Source organism: Molossus molossus, unplaced genomic scaffold, assembly GCF_014108415.1.
Source record: "Molossus molossus isolate mMolMol1 unplaced genomic scaffold, mMolMol1.p scaffold_m16_p_10, whole genome shotgun sequence".
NCBI classification, from domain to species: domain Eukaryota; kingdom Metazoa; phylum Chordata; class Mammalia; order Chiroptera; family Molossidae; genus Molossus; species Molossus molossus.
This window is the reverse complement of record NW_023425345.1, coordinates 13,903,929-13,920,432: the sequence shown is the minus strand read 5'-3', so window position 1 is coordinate 13,920,432 and position 16,504 is coordinate 13,903,929. Positions and strand designations below refer to the sequence as shown.

General features: G+C 36.6%; 2 protein-coding genes across 12 annotated transcripts in view; one reads left to right on the top strand and one right to left on the bottom strand.

Moving 5' to 3' along the window:
• Positions 1–15,562, top strand: part of LOC118623992 (PARP1 binding protein) — a 62,192-nt gene extending 46,630 nt beyond the window's left edge. For 4 of the 11 annotated variants that reach the window (XM_036251872.1, XM_036251871.1, XM_036251873.1 and 1 more), the window contains 2 exons: positions 13,197–13,332; positions 13,787–15,069. In XM_036251872.1, coding sequence (XP_036107765.1) covers positions 13,197–13,332; positions 13,787–14,127 — 477 coding nt within the window. In that variant the 3' untranslated portion in view covers positions 14,128–15,069. Of the gene's footprint in view, positions 1–10,518; positions 10,678–13,196; positions 13,333–13,786; positions 15,075–15,448 lie in introns of those variants that run through there. The other 7 variants (XM_036251877.1, XM_036251874.1, XM_036251876.1 and 4 more) reach the window with 5 other exon arrangements.
• On the bottom strand, positions 14,822–15,637 carry PMCH (pro-melanin concentrating hormone). The gene is made up of 2 exons (XM_036250813.1): positions 15,386–15,637; positions 14,822–15,028 (listed from the first exon to the last, which is right to left on the bottom strand). The coding sequence occupies exons 1-2, from the start codon at positions 15,635–15,637 to the stop codon at positions 14,822–14,824; spliced, it is 459 nt and encodes a 152-aa protein (XP_036106706.1).
• Between the last annotated feature and the right edge of the window lie 867 nt (positions 15,638–16,504).

Genomic DNA, 16,504 nt, shown 5'->3' with positions numbered 1-16,504 from the left:
AGATATTTTGTTAGAACTAAGTAAATCAAAATGAAAATATGTATCTGAATAATGAGAACTTTTTTTTAGAAATTGGTAAGAGTGAACTAATTTCAATAAAATGTATAGTATAGACAAATTTAATGTACAGAGAAATTTAGACAGTTTTGGAAAGTAGAAGAGATTGTCTAATCCAGTCTCATTTATAGATGAGGGGACCAAAATCTCGAGAAAGTACTTTATCCAAGATCTTATAAATATGAAATATTCTATGCCAGTGTGCAAAGCCATGGTTAAATACTAATGAGATTATAATTACATTGCTTTTGTTCCTTAATTGTGGAGCTGGCTTAGTCTACATAGCTCTGAATCTAAATGGCAATGGAGAAAAGAAGGAATTGGTGTTTATGATCGTATTTATAATACAGTATTCTTTATAAAAGCAAAGTGTGAAAATAATTGGTTTAGCCAGGTATACAGCTGAACCATAGCCAGTTAGAGTACTTGTTGGAATAATAAAAATTGTTGCTCATATGTACTACTGAGTAACTGTGGAAAAGTAGTTTAACAGCTAATTACCTTATTATCCTGTTACTTTTGCTCTTTTGGCTTGCACTTTTTTTTCAAGTCATGGAAAGAATATATAATCTACACTTGAAATACTGTCTTGGAAAGAACACTCATTGCAAAGGTAGAAAATATTAGGGAACTTAGAATATTGATGTTGTAGATGACACTTGAATGTGAAATATCCACATCAGTCTTTTCTTTTAATTTTTTAATGTTGACATTAATGCAGGTGTCCTCCTTTATACCCAACTTTGCCCACCTCCACCCACCTCCCCCTTCTTTGGCCGTCACCAAACTATTGTTCATATCCATGTCATTATTATATGGGGCAAATTAACTTTTTATTAGATTTTTATTTCCTCATTCAAAAATAGAAATAGACACTCCTCTGAACATAAAAGCCCTATAAAACCATTATGGAAAATATTTATTAACATACTCATTTTAAGTCTTCTAGTCTTATGTATACTGTAGCTTATTAGGAAACTTTATTATCGTCAAATACATTTTTCTGCAAAGGAAATCAGAAGATTCTTCCATAACCTTCATGTTTTTGGTAGGAACCTTTAGAGAATTTTTTTCCCCATTTCCCAAGCAATCTATACAAGTACCCTTATACCTTTTTATTAAAAGATTTCTCAAGGACATACTTACCTCCTTGTATCTCTGTAAATAAATTTGTTTCATTCCTTTCAGCCTGGTTTAGCAGTATTTTGCACACGAGCAACTGTAAAGTCATAAGGTCAAATATACTGGTCTTTTCCTTATTCCCCAGGAGTATATGTGTGTCAGAATAATCATTGGTGTTAATTGACTTAATTAATACCTTAAGTGAGCTGATCAAGAAAATACTCGATCTTTAAAACACAGAGTAATTGGGACATTGGAAATTTGGACTTAGGTAGTGTGAAAAAAATGGACTACTGTAACTGGTACCATTGCAAGCTGCCAGGCAGCCTAGTGCTCATGATGTTAGGAAACTTTTTTTTTCTTTTTATTGATTTTAGAGAAAGAGGAAGGGAGAGAGGGAGAGAGGGAGGGAGGGAGGGAGGGAGAGAGAGAGAGAGAGAGAGAAATATCAATGAGAGAGAACATCTATTGGCTGCCTCCTGCATGCCTCCCACTGAGGATTTGATGCTCAACCACTGAGCCACACCAGCCAGGCAGGAAATTCTTAATTAGATATGTAAGTTTAACCTTTAGGGTATTAGAAAAGTCTGAGTATATTCAAATTAAAATGGTGGACTTAGTTCAACTCATAGAATTTTCCTCTCCTTAAAATGAGTACAGAATAGTAGAAACCAGCAAAAATATTCACTAACAGCAAACAACAAAGAGTAACATAATTAGATACAGTAAACTTCAAAAACGGTGGCAAAGGAAAGACACAGACGATTTCAGAGTGAAGAAGCACACACAGCAGGACATAGTGACAATCTACGCCAGTCCCCAAATACCATACTCATGAATTGACAAAATCCTGAGAGTTATCACTAAGATTTCCAAAACAGGACCCAACTAAGTGTGTGTTTTTTTGTTTTTGTTTTTCCCTTTCTTGTCAGAGAAATAGTAGAAGTGGCAACTACATAGTAATGTGGATAAAATGTGGAAAATGAACCCTGAGGTTACACGCTTCGTCAGTTGTGACATACTGAAGTAGGGACATGATCCCAGTGATCCCCTCCGTCTGAATGAGAAACAGTCCCTGATAGGGAAAGCACACCTTAGAGTGCATATAATGTGTAATAGACTCTTGGAAGAGAGTGCAGAACCCAGTGATTTTTTTCAAACAGCATATCTTCTCAGCTGAATCTTCTGCCTCTACCATTCCTCAGGCTAAAGAAAAATGAGGGATAACAATGCTTGCAGCCTTCAAAATGTAACTGAGGAGAAAATTAAATGCTCTCAAATAAGGAGGGAACAGACTCAAGAAGTCACCCCCAGACTTGGAGGCCTTTGTTTCTAACTCGGATGTAGTAAGTCATAGCAGAATACCATTTCTGCTACAAAACAAAATAAAAGGCAGACAAATGGGGAAAATATATTTTAAAGACACAGGCAAGCTATGTAACCGAAGCAGTGTAAATAAATTAGAAATCTGGGGTGAGCCAAGTTCTTCTGAGGTGAGCCGGCCATTATCGTCTACTTCTTCCCTGGGATTATTTGCCAGCTCTTGGTGTGACGCGAGGATTGGCATTGCCCCATATAAAGGAACTCTAGAGGAAAAGAGGAACCAACAAAGACCTTGGGTGTCTTGGGTTGGCTACCACTTGGAAACTTCAAGAGCCCGGGATGCACACTTATCTTTACCTAGCGCACACATGCTGGGTTTTCGGAGCAGAGAAGTGAGGCTAAGGAGCCCCGATCCAGTACACTAACATCAGCTGTGGCATCGCAGTAGCTAGATGACGATGCTCTGCTTGAGGAGTGGGACCTGCCTGAAACACATGGCTGTCTCCTCCTCAAGATACTCGCCACGTTTGGACATGCCAGGGGGTGGAAGGCCCGAGAGCACAATTAAAAGACCTCTGAAGCCCAGAGGCCAGAAAAATACACGAGGCTGTCAGTTGAAAGCCTGGGAGGGACATTCCTGAGGAGGAAGTAAGAGCCAGAAGTCAAATATGAGTTATGACTACTGCAGCCCAGCTCTAACCCAGCTCAGTCCCTGAGCTGAGCGTATTAGCCCTTCACTGTGCCCAAGTCTGCCTAGCAGATGCAGGGGAAACCCTTGTTGGTAGAAGCAGGCTGTTCGTCTGAGCCTGTACAGTTCTTTTATACACAATATCCAACATGAATTAAAATATTCTGGACATGAAAAGAGGAAGGAATTTGTCCTTTAGTTAAGAGGAAGAACTAACAGATGATCCAGATGTTAGAATTACCAGACAAGGAATTACATTTTTTTCAACGTGTAAAAGATGGACAAAATGGATGAAAAATTGGGGAATTCCAACAGAGAATTAAAATATATAAAACAGAACCAAATAGTCATTTCAGAACTGTGACAACGTCTAAAATTAAGAACTCATTAGACGAGTTTAATAGATCAGACATAGCGTTAGGTAGCATATATGAACTTAAAGACAGGGCATTAGAAAAATCTCCAAACTAAAGCAAAAAGGGAAAACAGAATAAAAAACAAAACAAAAGACAAGAGCAGGACACAGAGAAAAAGTCTAACATTTGCCTATTTGGAGCCCCAGACGAAGAGGAGAAAATAAGATGGAAACAATATTTGAAGATCTAGGGATTGTAATTTTTCCCAAAACTTAGTTGGTTTCACATCAGGTAGTGGTTAGAAGACATGAGGAACACATGTCAGGTTTCCTTTACCAACACAGTTGTCTTATGGGTTCCAGTATTACGGACCCAGCAAGCAGAAATGTTCCCGAGCTCCTTGTGAATCCATCTGCGGCACACGCAATGCCACAGCATAGGTGGTGAAGCTTTGTTCCAGAGCAGTGCTTCTCACTAGAACTTTCTGTGGAGACGGTTTGTGTTTGTGCCGACGCTGTGGGTGGCAGCCACATTTGGCTACTGGGCGCTTGAACTGAGGAACTGGATTTTTAATTTTACTTAATTTAAATTAATTAACTACATGTGTCTAGCATAGTAAACAATTGCAGTTCTATTAGATTAGAGATACGCACGAATGCAATAACCTCAAACCCATAATAAGTAGAGGAAATGGCACTCTGACCACGAGAAATGAGAATAAATAGGATTTAAATAGGCAGGAGGGAAGAGAGCATTTCAGGCCGCGCAAACAACCTGATGAAAGTACTGGACTGCTTTACAGGCATAAAACGACTGTGTACTGGGTATGTGCACAATAAGTGAATAAATAATGTGGGACTAAGGTAAGGAAAGTGTGGCTTCTGTGGTTTTAAGGGATGGTTATTTTTTTTGTAGGGCTTATTGTAAGGATATGTACCTGAGACCCAGAGACAGGCGGGATGTTTAAGAACTAGAAAGAAACGGTTGCTCTCATGGAGCTGAGGACTTCCACTGTCTGTGCTTCAGTGGGAGTTAGCTTTCCTCTGCATGTGTACTTTTCTTGTTTCTATACCAGACGGTTCATTATTTTATTTTTTATTTTTTAAATTATATCTTTATTGTTGAATGTATTACAGATGTTTCTCATTTTCCCCCCATTGACCCCCTCCTCCCCACTCACGCCCCCCTCCTGCCTTTTCCTTACATACTGTTGTCTGTGTCCATTGGTTATGCATATAAGTTCTTAGGGTTATCTCATCCTGCCCTCCCTCCCCCCTTCCCTTTGAGGTTCATCAGTCTAACAGCCAATTTTTACTTCTTACTTCCTTCATCTACCTCCAGCCCCCACCCATCTGGCAAGCAACAAAAAGTTCTCTGTATCTATGAGTCTCTTTCTATTCTGCCTGCTCATTTTGTTTGTAGGTTCAATTGTTGATAGATATGTATTTATTGCCATTTTATTCATATTTTTGTTGTTCTTCAAGAAAACCCTTCAACATTTCATATAATAACGGTTTGGTGGTGGTGAACTCCTTTAGCTTTTCCTTGTCTGGGAAAGTTTTTATATGTCCATCGATTCTAAATGACAGCTTTGCAGGATAGAGTAATCTTGGTTGTAGGTTCTTGCTTTTCATCACTCTGAATATTTCTTGCCACTCCCTTCTGGCCTGCGAAGTTTTTTTTGAGAAATCAGCTGACAGTCTAATGGGAACTCCCTTGTAGGTAACTAGCTGCCTTTCTCTTGCTGCTTTTCAGATTCTCTCTTTGTCTTGAACCTTTTGCATTTTGATGATGATGTGTCTTGGTATGGGCCTCTTGGGGTTCATCTTATCTGGGACTCTCTGTGCTTTCTGGACTTGTATGTCTGTTTCCTTCACCAAATTAGGGAAGTTTTCTGCCATTGTTTCAAATAGGTTTTCAATTTCTTGTTCTCTCTCTTCTCCTTCTGGCACCCCCAAGATGCGAATGTTGGCACACTTGAAGTTGTCCCAGAGGCTCCTTACACTAACTATCCTCATTTTTTAGAATTTTTTTTCTTTTTGCTGTTCTGATTGGGTGTTTTTTGCTTCCTTATATTCCAAATCGATGGTTTGCTTCTTGGCTTTACCTACTTTACTATTGAATCTGTGTAAATTATTTTTTATTTCAGTTAGTGCCTCCTTCATTTTTGACTATGCATCCTTCATTTCTGACTGGTCCTTTTTTATGCGCTTGAGGCCCTCACTGAGTTCGTTGAACATCCTTATAAGCAGTATTTTGAACTCAGCATCTGTTAGGTTCCTTATCTTCATTTCGCTTAGTTCTTTTCCTGGGGTTTTGTTCTGTTCTTTCATTTGGGACCTGTTTCTTTGTCTCCTCATTTTGGCTTCTCCCTGTGTTTGTTTCAGTGTATTACTTAACGAGAGGTATGGGGCTAGCTGAGACCAGATGCTGCTTGTTTGAAAGAATTTAGGAAAATCTGAAGCAGGATCCAAGACAGGCCAATCCTATGTTTAAGCAACTAGCAACAGCTTGGGTGGGCCTGAAAGTTGGGTGGGGCGGGGCCTCAAGGAGTCACGAGGGCGGGGCTACCAGTGTGAGCTAGGTTGCTGGAGTCCCAGATATGGCAGCTGTCTGCTGCCCCCGGGAAGGGCTCACCAAAGAAACAAAGGCCTCTGGCAGCACGTCTGTCCAGGAGAAAGCCCTGCTCCAGCCCTCGCTCCAGTGCCAAACAGCTCAGTTCTTCCCTGTATGTCTCTGGTGCCCCTCGAGCTGCCTCCCCTCCAAGTTTAGAGGGAGAGAGTCCGATAAGTCCGTGCGCGGGCCCTTTAAGAGGAGCTGCCTAGGGCTCCAGCCGTCTCAGCCTCCCAGAGCCCCAGTTCCCACTGGTTTTCCAGCCAGAAGTGATGGGGATTCTCTTCCTGGCACTGGAACCCTGAGCGGGGCGCCTGGTGTGGGACGGGGACCCCTCAGTCCTCAGGAAGGACCTTTCCAGCCAAGGTGTCCTCCTGATTTTTATCCGCCACACGTGGGTGTGTGACCAGCCCGTCCCCCCCGCCCCTCCTACCAGTCTTGATTCAGCTGCTTCTTTAGTTTTGTAGTTGTAGGACTTTCATTCAGCTCGATTTCAGGTGGTTTTGAATGATGGTTGTTCTGTAGTTTAGTTGTAACTTTGATGTGGTTACGGAGGACGATAACACCTTCACCTACCCGCCATCTTGGCCGGAAGTTTCATTACTTTATTGAGCAGAGTAGAATTTACACTGTACATATTTTTCTATCTCAAAACTTCTGTGCTCAGGATGATTTAACTATTCTTTGCCAATATACTTCTCTCATTTCTCTATCATGTGGTTTCCTTACTCTCTTATAAATGCATGAAAAATGGGCATGGACAACAATGCAGGGGACAGGGAGGGGAGGGAGGGGGAGGGAAGAATCAATGGGGGAAAAAGGAGAAACATCTGTAACAAAAATAAGTTAATTAAAAAAATAAATAAAGGTAGAATCTATTCTGTGCATCTTTTTGTACCTCCAAGGTTTTGCTTACTCATGTTTCTGTTTCCTCATACCTTCCACTTGCATATACCTGTTAGAGTCTGTTATAATTTTACTTGTTATTTAACAAACATGTATTAAATGCTTCCTGAAACATCAATGAACATACCAGACAAAAAACCCCTTACAAGCCTTCCCCAAATATTTGTGGGGCTGGGGTGCAAGAATCTAAATGGAAGCCCCTGACCTACTCCTATACCCTTTCAACCCTGATTCTGTTCCATACTCTTAGGGACACTCCCTCAAGAGGTGTACATACCCTACTCTCCATTGCCCTTTCCCTAAACAGTCAGCCCTTGAGCCTAGAGGAAGAGGCCCATGCCAGCCCAGTGCCTCGGACAGTTTGAGCAGGGAATTCTGAGTCCTAGGTACTTGCAGCAGGATCTAAAAGGGGTGTCATGGTCTCCTCATGGGCATGTCTGAGGCCCCATGGGCTCCTTTTCCTGTGAGGAGGAGAGGGCCACAGGAGGGTCAGAGTGGGCCACCAGGTAATTGCCAAACTAAGGGTTTTGTTTATGGAACTTGCATTTTAGTTGGGAGAGGCAGACAACAAACAAAACAAGCAAGTGAGTTACTGTATATGGGATGTTAGAAGGTTATTGGTGCTATGGAGTGAAATAAAGCAGGGGAGGAGAATAAGGAGAGAGTGTTCCTTTGTGTGTTTTGGTTTTAAATAGTATGATCAGTAGAGGTCTCTTTGAGAAGGTGACATTAAGCAAAGACTTTAAGGGAGAGAGCAGCATTTTTCATTAGAACGAAGATGGGGTTTTTGTATTAGACTGAACTAGAAATTGAATTAGAAACTGAATTCATTTTGGCTGACGAATGAGGTTGGTATTTACTGAGTACCTACTAAGTGTCGAGTGTTATGCTAGACATTTTATATCCTTCATCCTAATTAATCCTTGCTCCACTGGAGAGGGCATCCTTTTCCAGACCTTGCAGCCAGGAAGTAACAGAGCAAGGGTATGTATTCAGGTGTAAAACTTCAAAGTTTATGCTGTTCCTAAAGAGTAAATAAAGTCACAGTAATTATATATAATGAGGGATCATAAAAAATAATGCTACTACTTAGGTAGAACATATTATCTTTTGCTATTTAGCGAAGTAAGTGAAATTTCACTGAAGAGTAAATGGATCATTCAATATATTTATAAATTAATATGCCATAAGGGTAGCAAATCTCTGTTCTTTTGAAAATGTGATAATGTAAGAACAAAAAGATTAATTTAGAGTATTTATTTCTGGTTACATATATAAGAGGTACATTGAAAATGATTTTCTTGCCCTGGTCAGTTTTTCTCAGTGGTTAGAGCACTGGCCTGTGGTCCGGAGAGACCCGGGTTCGGTTTTCACTAAGGGCGCATACTTCGGTTGCAGTTTGTCCCCGGCCCTAGTTGGGTCGTGAGGGAGGCAGCCACTCGACGTGTCTCTTTCACGTCGATGTTTCTCTCTCTCTCTCTCCCTCCCTCCCACTCTGTCTGAACAAAAAAATGGAAAAATGTTCTCGGGTGAGGATAAAAAAAAAGAAAATGATTTTCTTTTCAAAACTTGTTGATCTATTAATTGGTATAATGGCTTAGAGCTTGCCTTTTCTTAATAATATTCTGAGAGTGTCTGCAACTTTTCAATATTTTGACTCATTCGTTTTAACTGGAGTCAGGCTTTCCTATGTGAAGTACTATTTTCCTCAAACTGGGAACCTACTAATAATTTCAATTTAAAAAGAGCTTGTGGCAAAAGGACTTTTCCAATTCTTGGCAAGTTTGAAGTTCATTGCAATTTTACTGTGGATAGAAATCTTTCCAAAGTGGGGGGGAAATCACTCTACAAAGTAAAACTTTCAATCCTTTTCTCTCATGTGACTTGAACATAAAATGATTTTAACAGCCATGTATGAATCTGGACATTATTCTTCGTTGTTTAGTACTTCAAAAGCACTTTCAAGAGGGAATTGTTTTGCTTATTTGTGATTCCAAATCAAATACACAGAGAGATTTGGAAGATTTGCAACAGGAAGTAATCTCAGTTCTATGTAGCCACTAATCTTGTGCAGAAAAATTCAACTTTTATGAACAAAGGAATAGCATTCTCTTTTAAGTTATAAATACAAGCCAATGTAGCTTGTATTGTTTTAATAACTAAAATGAAGATGCTGATTGTAAGCTCATTTTTTGAGCTGCATTCCAAGGATTATTGTAGAGTTGGTCTGGTCCTGAGAAATCTAATTCAACAAATTTCTCACTCTATAGAAATACTGTGTTCATACATGTTATTACATTAATAACTGCAAAGTATCTACATAGGTCTCTAGAGTTATAGAGCCCTTTCATATTTCTAACTTCATTTAATTCTGACAATTTTGTGAGATAAATATTATTCCCATTTAATGTGGATACGTGAGAAGAGGGTTACTTAACATCATCTAGTTAATAGGTGATAGAGCCAGTATGAGAAGCCAGGTGTTCTGACCACAGATCCAGTGCCTTTCCCATCACACCATAGCCTTTTGTCTGGTTCCTTAGCTGGACATTACATTGTTGGCTCCACTTGAGTTCGTGATCAATTAAAATCTCTAGATCTTTTTCATATGTTATTTTAAAGTTAGGCTCTTCCTCATCCCGTACATCTGTGATTGATATTTTGAACTTAAATACAGGACTTTGTTTATCCTCATTCGTTTTCATCTTATTATTTTCTACTTACGGTTCTAGCCATCTGAGATCTTTTCAATCTTGATTTTGTTATCCAATTTATTTATTATTCCTTCCAGCTGTGTGTCAACAGCAAATTTCATAAGTAGAATGTCTGTGTGATTATAGAAACCATCTTTGTACTGTCTTAAATACACTATATGCCTATCACGTAGTTAGAACTTAATAAGTAGTAATTAATAAAAAAAGATTTTTGTATGGGGTAGGGAAAAGAAAACCTATATGTAATCTTTTATCAAAAGAAAAACTACCCTCAATATACTACTCTAAGTTATTTCTTTTGGACATAAATATTCCAAGATTACCATAGAACTATTCTGGTTCTCTCTTGTGTTTTGATATGTTTATAAATAATATTTTTCATGGTAAAAAAAAAAGTGGTTAACTATTTTTTTTCATGCCTGAATCCATTCTCAGTATTCTAATAATCTATTGTCTTGTAACTCTAGTTTTCTGAAATTGCCCCAATGTCACTAAGGGCTCAAGAATTTCTCAATGGGGTCCTGAGGAGAGGAAATCTAGTTACAGTGGGAGGGCTATGGAACTTATTTTGTGACTGTATTTACACAGCAAATAAAGGTTTTTATTTTACTTAGATGTATGTTAAAAATTAATAAAAATAAAAATAACAACTTTCTAAAGACATTTTTATTCATGCTAAATATGAGATTGAGAAAACATTATCTGTACTAAGCAATATAATTGTTGTATTTTTACTTAGAGTGTTTTATGGGTGGTGCTGATGAAGACTTTGTGGCGGGAGGCTAAAGTCCCTCAAGGCATCTATCTGTATCTGGGTACCATGGAAGTGATCCCAGCCGACCACTTAGCACTCATTTGCCTTCATGCACTTACCATACTCTGTAACTCTCTATAAGCAGTAAGTTTATAATTCTCTGTAAGCAATAACTCTGCTGACATTAAAGAAAAGTTGTGTAAAAAGATAATGTCTCCCATCCAAGTACTAACCATGCCCAGTGATCCCACTTCTAGGAATATACCCTAAGAAACCTGAAACACCAATCAGAAAGAATATATGTACCTCCATGTTTGTAGCAGCACTATTTACAACAGCTAAGATCTGGAAACAGCCTAAGTGTCCATCAGTAGACGAATGGATAAAAAAGCAGTGGTACATATACACAATGGAGTACTATGCAGCTGTAAGAAAGAAAGATCTCTTATTTTTTGAGACTACATGGAGGGGCCTGGAAAGTATTATCCTAAGTGAAACAAGCCAAACAGAGAAAGACAAGTATCATATGATCTCACTTATTTGTGGAATAGAATGAACATAACAGTCTGAGGAATGGGATAGTCCCAGAGACGTAGAAGTGGGGTACAGACTGACAATCCCCAGAAGAGGGGCGGGTGGGGGAGAGATAAACCACAGAACTTATATGCATGTATGCATGAACAATGGACATGGACAACAAAGCTGGGGACAGGGCAGGGAGGGAGGGGGAGGGGGGAATCAGTGGGGGAAAAAGGAGAATCATCTGTAACAAAAATAAATTAATTAATAAAACAAACAAACAAAAAGATAATGTTAACACTTGGTACTGGTTTTACAGATGAAAATAAGTTTTTAGATAACATTACTATAATAATGATGTGATATAATACAATATAAAGTTTATTGTATTAACAAAATTTATTTAATAGCTTTGTCAATTGCTTTAATTCTGTACTTATGGAATTAATAACATTCAGAAAGGACTAGTTAAAACCTTCCATTATATTTTAGGGCATCTCATGGTAGAAACTATTTAATAGTATTTACATTCATGTGGATTCCTGAAGATATGGGATTATAGTTCCATTATAACCTACTCTATTTAACTTTCAAAAAGTAGTTTTGATCTTTGCATTTTCACATTCAATTTTGTGTATTTTTTTGCTTAAATGGAAAATAAATTCAATTGGTCTAAATCTTAAATATAATATTTAGGGATCAAGGAAGTGGAGGTTCTCATAGACGTCTCTAGTCAAAAAAATATAAAATATGTCACCCTGAGAAAACTTGATTTTATGAAGCAGCTGGACTGGAAACCATTCTAATTCTTCTAATCCATAGTCAGTGGATTTCACTGCCATTATCTTTGCAAACATCTGAGAGGGTTAATTCAGTGTTCTCTCTGAATATATATACGTAGTACGTATATAACTACTGAATATATAATATGAAGTTGTGTTCTTTTAGACTTCATGAATTATATCAACAAATGTTCTGTAAGTAATCTTCAGCACAATGTTAGTTATAATTTGAGATGTTAAATTTCTCTTTCTCTAATCATTTATTTGACATTTAAACTTCATCTTTTTCTGAAAAGGATTTGGGATGACTTTGGATTTTGAGAAATCTCGTTGTGACTGAGTGGCATTACACATCAGTTGTAATTGTCGAAACTTCCTTTATCTGTGTAGATTTCTTTGTTTTGCAATTAATTGCTATCCCTAAAGGAGCCACTGGTTTTATATTTGCAGAATACATTTCCAAAACTACTTTCTTGGCATCCTTTTTAGTGGGTAAGAATTAAATTTAGCTTTCTAATTTTCTCCTACTTATAACATTTGGAGATAAAAGCAAGAGTGTATTTTGAATATTCAACTATTAAATCACTTGGTCATATTTTCCTTGAATGATATATTTGAATCATCTTTCTTATTTTCTTAAATATTCAAGTTTTTAATCAAGAAATCATGCCTCTCAGTCATCATTTTGTTTTTGTTCAATTTATTTCTGTTTGTTTTCTTTTTTAAAATGTATCTTTATTGTTGAGAGTATTACAGATGCCCCTCTTTTTTTCCTCATTGACCCCTCCTTCCTCTCCCCCGCTCCTGCCTTCACCCACTCTGTGTTCATTGGTAATGCATATGTGCACTTTGTTAAGTTTTCTTTTTTTTGTCCTTTCTCAGTTCTCTATTTCATCTGAGCATTTCTCCCTTTCTCAATTTCTTGAGTTACATATACTGGTTCTTTTTTTTTTTTCCCTAGAAGAGTTGTACCCTGTAATTCTTAGGGTGAAGAACTTGTCTTTTTCTAGGATTATGTATTTCATGTATGTTATTAAACTTATCATAAAACTTTCTTTCCAAAGCAGCTCAAATACAGGAATGTTTAAGAAAGATCTCTGAAGAGTCTAAAATTGATCTTTCTAAACTGTTACAAAAAATATGAAAAATATACATAAAACTTGTATCACTAAAATGCATTAAAATGCTGGTTGTAACAATGAATGAATTTGTAAATGATGAAACATCAAGGGTGAAAAGTTCTCAATGAATACTGGAATTTTTAAGGGGAATTTTTGTGATTCCTTGACTACTAGAGAGTGTATTTCTATCTAGGTGAAAAATACATAAATTGTATATTTTCCTCTTTCTTCCCATTACCAGATGAAGCAAACCTCAATTAGATCCCAGTTTTCTTGTACTTACAAAGATGACTGCCTGATAAGCAAGAATACATGGAATAATGTGAATTCAGCATCAAAGCCCTTGTGTGTTCTTCACATGGAAAATGACCTTTTTGGTAACTGACCTTATTTAAGCAATTTAATAACAGTTTAATTCCAGTGTATGGTTTTAACTTAAGTAAAACTAGATTTTTTTTTTCTTTTTACAAAATGTGAAATGTAGAGGTGTATATTTTTAAAGTTTTGAGTTTATTTAAAAAGTTAAATCTAAGTACAAATTTATAGACAGAATAGGACAGTTTGATTTAACTAAATATTTAAAAAATGATTGTAGCATTTAAGGATTAAGTGTCATGCATTCAAACAAAGAAAGTACTTGTTTATAGGGATGAACAGTGATATGGTAAGATGAAAAGTAACGTGATAATATAGTCATAATTTATATCATTATTTGATTACAAATCATACATTTTTAAATACTCAGCCATTTTCAAAGTTTATTGTAAAATTCTCATGTGTAATAATACTAAGTATTCTATAATTCCTTTTCTCTTTCATCTTGCATAACAGAAGGTGTAAATTCATCTGTTGGAAGACCAACAATTAGAACAAGTTCTGGAAATGTTCATCTGGACAGAAATAAAAATAAAAAAGTAGAAAGAAAATCAAGTAGTCAGACAGGAAATAAAAGTTCAAAAAGGAAACAGGTGGATTTAGATGATGAAAACATTCTCTGTGATAATGGAAGTGAACCACCCCAACATAAAAATGTTAAGATACCTAAGACATCAAACGATTTGCAGAATAAATTGGATGGCAAACTAGCCAGAGTAGCAAAAAGCAACAAGTGTACTGCCAAGGACAAATTGATTACTGGCCAGACAAAGTTAACTCAGTTCTTTAGACTATGAATTTGTCTTTTATGTACTTTTAGATTTATGTATATATGAAACCATTCATCAAAGGCATTTACTTAATTTTTAAGAGATCAAGGTGTAAATTATGATGCTTTATTATTTTGGTCTGGAGTGTATGTAAGGTTAATATGTTAAGCATTATTTTAAAAAAATACTAAGTCATAGTGATGCAGAATATTCACAAAGTTTAATGTACAAATAAAGTATATCATTTAAGTTACTGGTATCTCTTTATACTACTTTCTTTTAAAACAGACATTTCAAATAATATGTCATAGCAACGGTAAGGGCTTCCCCCCCCACAGGCAGTTAAATGATTTTCTTTTCTTCTGCAAAGATGATGTGGACCAACAGGTATCAGACTTGCCAACATGGTCGATAGACTCTTCCCAGCATACACCTGAGCACTGAAAGAAAAAAAAAGGTTTAAATTGTTTAAAGGACTATTACTATCACACACAAAAAAATTATTAAAAATGAAAATAGTGGATCTAATATAGCTAATTCTACATCAAAACTACAACAACCAATTAAATGCCTTTTAATTTCACATATTTGGCAGGGGTCACTTAATAGCAAGTGTAATTGAACCATGGTCTTATTTAATTTTGTCATGATTGGATCCAAATTCAGTTAAACTCAGACTTCTATTTTATGTTACTAAGATACAGAATCAAATTTTAAAGGACTACTCACTGTCAAAATCTCTCCTTCCTATAGGGAATTTGGCCGAGTTCTCTTCATCGCCACTCTCTCTCTTTTCTTGTGTTGGTTCAGTGTTCTGAACTCCACTCTCAGCTGGAAAAGCTACAGTTCCTTTTAGTGCGAAAGAAGGTTTTAGAGCCAGATTCAATGGCAGACCATGATTCAAGAAATTATGTTTAAGGCCTGCATTCTGTAGAGAAAAGGTTGAAATGTGTTTTAGCTGTCTTACTGGAATGGTAATATAATACAATTGCATTATATTCTTATTGATTAATTAATTCAAAGATGCACTGTTTTGACTTTTAAAAAATCTCTTAGATACAAGGTCTTGTTTTGAAAAAAAAAAAAGCTTTTAGATAAGAGTTGTTGTCTAGGATGAAAGAACAACCTGCCATGTATGATATTTCATCAGTTGTCCTAATGCATATTGTAACTATTTGCATAGACTTCTGTTTATAAAATAAAAGTATTGACTCTACTGTCAAGGCATCTGTAAAAGTCATTCAAATAACCATTAAAATAAGGGACAAGTCATATTGCCACTTACCCTTGAATTTTTGTTTTCTTCATCATTCATAAAAGCGCTGTCATCATTTTTATATTGTTCCAGGGAAGGTGCAGCAACAGCTGGATTTTCTGCAGTATCTTCCTTCTGAAAGGCTTTCCCCAGCCTAAATGTGTTAAATACCATGTCATCTTCTAAATTTCTTATGGACTTGGATGCTGAAAGTAAAATGCCTTGGGAAAGCAAAGAAAAAGTTAGTATTAATCTGTAGAAAGAGAGACTCATTTTTGCCATTCCTAGTTCAATGTTTGCATAGAGTCAGACAAGGATGTGTAAAATGGAGAAAGTTTCTCAACCTGCTTCATAAATGATTCCTACCTTTATATATTTTCCAGCTTGAATAGCAAACACTTCAAAGACAGACTTTCATCACTTCAGAAATGACTCATGTCGAGCTAACCTTTTATATAGCTGCTAATTCCTACATTGTTTGGGTTTTAGTGGCATATTGTTTATTTTGAATGTGAATTTTCTCAGAATGTGATTAAGATCCTTGGTAGAATCCTTTCTGTTGAACAGATTATAGTCTCTTGAAAATGGGTGGTTATTATGGAAGATCACAGGACATCAAGCCCTCCATGTTCTTATTGTTTCCTGTATATTTTCTGATTAAGATATTAAAACCAAAGTTATTGCACTTAATGATGATAAGGATAAAAGTTTTATTTACTTTTAATCTTGATCAAATTGAAATAATCTTCCAAAAGGATTTTCTTTCATAAATGCTTGATGTAGTCTTTGATGATTAAAGTGTACACCTGTCAGTGTGAACAAAGTCATTCATACTATAACTAGAATTGACCTGCCAGCTGTGTTTTAGCTCTGCATTTACCAAAGGTATTACTGATATTTATTAATGAATTTAGCAATTAATGAATAAGCATTTCATAAAGAGATTATTTATGTACTCCTTAAATATAAATTTTGGATAATGAGTATATTGTATACTTTTTTTTATCCTCACCTGAGGATATTTTTCCATTGGTTTTTAGATAGAATGGGAGGGAGGGAGTGAGAGAGAGACATTGATGTGAGAGAGGCACATTCATTGGTTACCTCCCACATGATCCCTACTGGGGCTGAAGATCAAACCAGCAGAGG

What these genes read in the sequence shown, in the direction of transcription:
- PMCH (XM_036250813.1), bottom strand. Translation starts at nt 15,637, where the DNA reads ATGGCAAAAATGAGTCTCTCTTTCTACAGATTAATACTAACTTTTTCT. An exon ending in AAGAAAACAAAAATTCAAGG is followed by an intron (nt 15,029 to 15,385) that starts GTAAGTGGCAAT and finishes TTTTCTCTACAG; the next exon opens with AATGCAGGCCTTAAACATAA.